Raw genomic sequence first — 6505 nt, 5'->3', positions numbered from 1 at the left:
CTTCCCAGAGCGCAGTGTCTTTTAAGGCACGTTCTCACATGTTCACTTACCTAAAAGGTGTTTTGCCTGACCTGTTCAGCTCTCTGTTTCAAAATTGCTTAGATATTGCTTTCCAGAGGAATTCAGAGATATATAAGGAGGATGATTACTTCTAAATTCTGGACTTCAGAAATGAAATACTAGAAACATAGGACATTGATGCTGAGCTCTTTGGTGCTCTATAGGGTCTTTGTGAGGGGTAAGGCTGCTGGTGAGCTACTTCTAAATCAGACACACCTTAGGGTTGGGCTATTTTGGAAACTAAGTACTTGATGAGGCTTAAGCTATGGTCTGCTAGGGACAAGTGATTTTATTTTGTTTTTTCACACATACTTTGGTCAGGTGATGCAGCTGACGGACAGTCTCCTCTGTAAGTAACAGACTAGGGCTGGAGGAGTGGTGACCTGTAGTGAGCTTTCCCCAGCTTTTTTTCCAAGTGAGGATTGCTAGCTTTCAGGGAGCTTGGCAAGAGAGAAAATGGGACATGCTATGGGGGCACCTCTATTTGGGGATAGCAAGCCCTTTTATTTCCGGATATGGAATGGACTAAGTCAGAAGTTGCAAGGCAAAAAATCCTGGGATAAACACCTGGATGAAATCTACTTACTCCAACAGAAAAGGTACAGTGCATTTCAGCCTTCTTGTCTTTCCTTTCTTCTGCTGCTCTCTCCCTGTAGTCGATTCTCATTCTTTTCCCTTAGGCTTTTTTTTTTTTTTTTTTTTTTTTTTTTTTTTTGCCAGTAGATAAACTTTAAACAGCCCCAGAGCACTTTTCTGTATCAGATTTCTTCTTTCAAGGTGGAATGCTTCTGGAGTTCCAATCTTATCTACTTTCACAGATGGGTTTATAGGGTCACAATTGAATTACTCTGAACTTCAGTCACAGATTAATAAATTATATTCTTGTCTTTACTGCTTCATTGGTAAAGCTCACAAGAAAATGCATAAGGGTTTGTTTGGTTTTTAAAATTATAACTAAGAATGTGTGTGATGTATATGCTGCAGTCAGCTGAAATGATGGCTTTTTTTTTTTTTTTTTTTTTTACAAGGATTCTGCATTCTGTATCTCCAAATGTTATCCTTACTGTGGGATAGAGTGTTGTCCCACATTCTGTTGGTCAGTCAATTCCTGGGTCAGACTGCTCTTTCTCACTCCCATGGCCCGGGTGTCAACATGTACAGTGACTCCTCTTAGATCTTATATTACCAAGAAGATTACCTGCATCTTCACACTTAAATATTGAATGAATGTTTGTTACTGCTGTGCAGGTTTGCTCCCTCCACACACAGGAATGCAGGAGTATTCATGGGAATCCATCTGAATCTGTTTTTCATTGTTCCTTGTCATTTCTGCACTCACAAAACACTGCAGTACCCAAATAACAAAGTGCTTCCAGTCCTGTGTAAAATTTGTTTTTTCTTTCCTCACAAAACTCTGAATATCTCTGGGGACAAAAAGGTGGCTGTGTGCGACAAAAATATATCTATCTGTACATGTGTATGTATGCATCACATACACACACATATATATATATATATATAAATAAGTAGGATAGTAGCTTAAGAGGGACAAATGTACGTATCTGTCTTTAGGGAAAGAACTTACATATATCATCATCTAACTTCTGACCAAATAGTAAAAGCCTGTTCTATTTTACTTCAGAGCAGTGGGACTTAAATACACTTAAAATGGGAGGGACAGTAGGAACAATAGTGCCTCCACAGAATCTTGAAGTGTTTACATTTTTATATGTTCATTAAAAACATAATAGGTAACTTAAAAATAAGTTGTCAGGAGATTCTGTAATATTGAAATGAATGTATGCAAAAGAAAGATCTAAATAGATTAATATTTTTATAATTATAACATTATCTTCACATTTTTAAGACAGAGGGATGTGGAGGGGACATCTGGAGGTCTCTTTCTAATGTACTGCTTGAAGCTGGACTATTGCCAGCAATAGATCACATGGCTTTGGCTTTGTCTAGCTCAGTCCTGAATGCCTCCCAGGACAGAGATTCCACTATATCTTTAGGTACTTGTTGCAGTCTTGTAGTAACCTCGTAGTGAAAAAGGTTTTTTTCCTAATGTTGAACCTGAACCTCCAAAATCACCATTTGAGGCTGTAGCCTCTTTTCTTGCCATCTGCTCTAACCAAGAAGGGTTTGGTCCCTTCCATTTCATTGCTCCCTTTCACATAGGCTGCTATTAGATTGCCATTAAACCTTCTTTTTGCTTGACAATCCTCCTTAGTCATGTGCTGCAGGCATCTTGTGTGTTGAAAACGGAAAAACTGTTAGGCATATAAACCCTTCTTCATAAATTTATCTTAGATTACTATAAGTGCAACACCAGTGGTCACTAAAACTAGCATTTCTGTGTTTATAAAACCCAGTGTAATGACACATGTAGTGCATATAATATCATTGTCTGTGAAGTCAGAGTTGCATGAGGACACAATTGTTCCCTTCCATTTTAGGTCTACATGTTTCCCACAGCTTTCAACTAACATAAATTAGCCTTCTGCTATTTGGTCAGAAATTACATAGCGCCAATACGTGGATAATCTTTTCCTAAAGAGGGACAGGACCATTTCTCCTTCTTATTGTCCTACTCTTGCCTTTCTTGTCCCTAGAGATGCTCAGGTTTGAGAAGAAAGAAAATAAACATTTTGCAGATGACTGGCATTTCTTTCATATTCTTAATTATGTACAGATAGAAAAACACAACAGGAAAACATTTTGCGGTGACTTGTGTATGGGAACTACTCTTGTAAGACTTTTGCTTTTGTGGAGAAGCTGTTGTAAGCCAAGAGCGCTTTTACTTCATTCTGTCATTTTGTTGCATGGAATGGCAGTGTTATGGCTTCAGCTTGAGTTCTTACTGTTAGTAGTGCTGGGATACATACAGTAATAAGCAGGAATTAAACTCTGCTATTACCTTATTGAAAGCCAGTGGCAAATATGTTACTATTTAACCAGTATGCTCTGACTGTACACAGAAAGTCTGGAAGAGAAGAACAATGCTTTTTCCTGTCCTACAACTGGTTATGATAATACCTGGAACCTAACTGGTTTGGAAGTTGTTGCCTTCACTAGAATTGTTGTTAAGTCTCTTTCTTCATGTGTGATAGTTCTTTAAATATTATTGGTAGTTGATCTCAGCATTATCCACAGCAGGGGATTTCTTTGACTTAATCCTGCACCATGTAACATTTCCCAAAGTGACATCCAAGTTCAGGAAATGGGATACAATCCTCTAATATTAAAGAGGACTTTGAGTTTATTTTGCCCTACTCTGCTGGTTTCTTTCTGTTCAAGACTCTCCTTTTTAAACAGCCTGTACCTCAGTGTGGAACTCCAGGGACAGTGGTCACATCTCATATGTCCTTTCTAGAATTACCTTTGGAAGTAAACTTTGGGATCTACACAGCATATGGAGCATATGAACATAAAAACCCAATATAATAGGAACACCATAATAATAGGGAACAAAGCTTAGGAAGTAGTGGTATGGGATGCTCTGAGGCATCATTATTCTAACAACAATAAAACTTTTAACTTGTGTGGTACATTTAAAAAAACCAAAAACCAAGAAACAAAACAAAGCATTTTTACACATTAATGAACTATAGAAATCTGTGCTATGAGGAATAATGCATTAGAGGTGCTTGGGAAAATTTGCATAAATTGCAGAGAGCTACGGTCATTCCAAACATGTCACAATAAAAACATACATATCCCCCTTAGTTTCCAAATTTTTTTTTGTGGCTCTTTAGTCTCACAGACCTATTAGCAAAGTGGTTTGCTTACTCTGAAAGCAAACATGGCACAAGTAAAAAGTAGCTCAGCCTAATGCTGTTAAACAGAGTTGCTTAAGAGTTGTACAGGGACACAGAGAGCCTTTAGCTTATAAACAAATCCTTCTCAAGTTGGTAGTGAATGAGAGATGTCACCATAGTTTCGCTGTTCATTTCTCTAAACGTTACTGAGTTTTCAGAGCATAAATTAATATAGGACTATCCTGTCTTAAAATCCACAATGCCTGTCAGTATTAATTGGTTCTTTTGCTGGCAAAGGTGCCAGTGAAATAAAGATGCCAGCTCCCAGTTCATTTTTAATATGTTTCAATAACAATGCTTCTGAGTAGTCAAGATGCAGCCTGTTGGAAACTCTTCTGCTGCATGTAAAATAAAGTCAAAGGCATTACTGGCATCATTTCTTCTTGTCTTATGCTGTTACACCTTCATCCTAATGGAAGCTTTTAGTCTCATAATGGAAAACAAGCCTCCTTAATTTCCCAAGTGTAACCTCCAGAACTCACATTTCCCCAACAATGCACAGACATACACACATCTAACCTCAGATGTGGCTTAAGCTCATGGATTTAGGAAGCTATTTGCATTCTTAAACTTGGCTATAGGTTTCCTTGTGAAGAAGTAAACATAAAATTTGTGCTCTGAAAAAAAAAAGCCATCCCAAATTAAAAATTTGTTAGAGAAAACTAATTAGACACAGGTTGAGGAACACAACCTAGAATAAAACTGCAAGAAAATATCTGTTGAAGAGAATTGGGAGTTTTGATACAGAATGAGGTCATGCTTCAGAGAACAAATTTGTTTTATGACTAACTCAGTGATAATAAATAATAAGTAACATCCGCTGAATTGTTAATCGAGTTCTAGAATGAGATTATTCTTAGGATGGTCTCAGATGCAGAATTAAAAAAAAAAAAAGATTAATGTAAGGAGATTGCCCTGCAGGAAGTGACAGAGCGAGATTTCTATTTCTGAGTGTGGTAGACAGCGAAGTATTTGAAAGGATAAGACTTCTCTATCAGTTTCCTGTCTAGTAGCACTGGCAATTAGTTATATGTTTAATTAATTTCCAGAGAAGCTCTGTTTGCTGTCAGCTGAAGGGGCTTTGACATGACATGCACAAGAGGTTCCAGATAGTTTGCTGAATTTTGCTGTCGATGCTGAAGAAATTTGCTGCCCCTGTCCCTGCATTGATTGTCCAAGCCCCTGTTATCTGTCTCCTTTTCACTTCATGCTCTTACTAACTCATTCTTTAGCATCTTGTTAGATGATTGCGTTGATCCTCTTTCTGACAGGTTAGCTTCCCCTGAGCGCTCCTCTGCTCTCCTGAAGTCTTGCAAACATTTACAGAAACATACTAGCAGAAGGAAGGGAGAAGATGTATCTCTTTTGGCAATTTCATGATGGAGTGTTGAGCATATATTCTGAATATTCTGATATATTCAGATATTCTGGATATTCACATATTTAACATATTTCCTTGCTTTAAAAGAATAACCCTATAAATCCAAATTCTTCTTTTTATAACAGAGTTAAGACTTATGGACTTATTCTTGCACTCTCTATCTCTTCCTAAGTATAATCAGAAGGATGCACTCCAAAAGAAGTTCTTAAGAAGCTGTAAATCCAAAAGGGTATCTATTACCAGCAGGAAGCACTTGTGAAATCCTTAACCTTTTTAAAAACTATTTTACATGACTCCTTCAGTCAGAATCTGACCTACATTCTATCTTCTCTTTGTTTCACAATGGATTTTCAGGTGTTCCTGATTTTATCCTCACCTATATTGAAAAACAATTCACAGCTTCCTGAGCATATCATTGAATCATCTGTAAGAAAATTGACAGTAATGCATGATCAAGGCTTGCTAGGTACCTCAACATGGCTACATTCCTTTGCTCAGTAAGAAGAACCCAGGAGCACTTCCAGGTGGATACTGTTGTGGTTTTCATTGCTCATCTCAACTACTGCTTAGCTATGTAGCTGTGCTTATCCTAAATTGATCCTATAAGGCAATGTCAGTACTGCCTAGCATTACAGACCTAACTTAGCTAGCTAAATTGGAAGCTTAGTGTCCCTTGCCACCATAGCTGATGAAGAGAATGATTTAGAACAGGAGCTTAACTTATATGTGCTGAATTATCTTCTCAAAGTGTCTAAGTAGGTCTCTGCTGAATCATTCTCTGAAAGCTACCCTCTCTATGCAGTGACATAATGGTACTTTATGGAAACTAAGGATCTACCATAGGCAGCTCTGTTAAGAGACCAAGTTACAGATTTTACCTGCTGCTGCTTTGACATACAGGAACAAGAGTTGTAAAATGTAAAATTCAGGCTATGTTTGATGGGTCAGGAAGAAAATTGGTTAAATATGCAGAACTTAAAAAAATTAAAATGTTTTGAAGTTTCTAGATTTAGATTACTTTGGTTTATTTTTTTTTTTTAGTGAATTTGGCTCATCTAGTATTTGACATTTATATGCTCAGTATGTTGCTGTAATGTATTAAAAAAGAGTTGATAGTTACAACGGTGTCTTTTAAATGAGAGTAAAATGTTTTGCCAATTATGAGACAGAAAATTAAGGGAGACTAAAGCATATGATATAAACAAGCTATGGACCTTTGAGGCATCAGAGGCAGTGTGCCATA

General features: G+C 37.2%; 1 protein-coding gene across 1 annotated transcript in view; it reads left to right on the top strand.

Annotated features, from left to right (window-relative positions):
- Positions 1-528: 528 nt before the first annotated feature.
- LOC104481658 (transient receptor potential cation channel subfamily V member 6-like) overlaps positions 529-6505 on the top strand; it is a 28486-nt gene continuing 22509 nt past the window's right edge. The window contains exon 1 of the mRNA XM_086766248.1: positions 529-659. Within this exon, the coding sequence (XP_086622374.1) occupies positions 529-659 (131 nt within the window). The remainder of the gene's footprint in view (positions 660-6505) is intronic.

This window comes from Chlamydotis macqueenii, chromosome 1, assembly GCF_036417535.1.
Source record: "Chlamydotis macqueenii isolate bChlMac1 chromosome 1, bChlMac1.mat, whole genome shotgun sequence".
Lineage (NCBI taxonomy): Eukaryota > Metazoa > Chordata > Aves > Otidiformes > Otididae > Chlamydotis > Chlamydotis macqueenii.
This window is presented reverse-complemented; position numbering and strand designations above follow the sequence as displayed.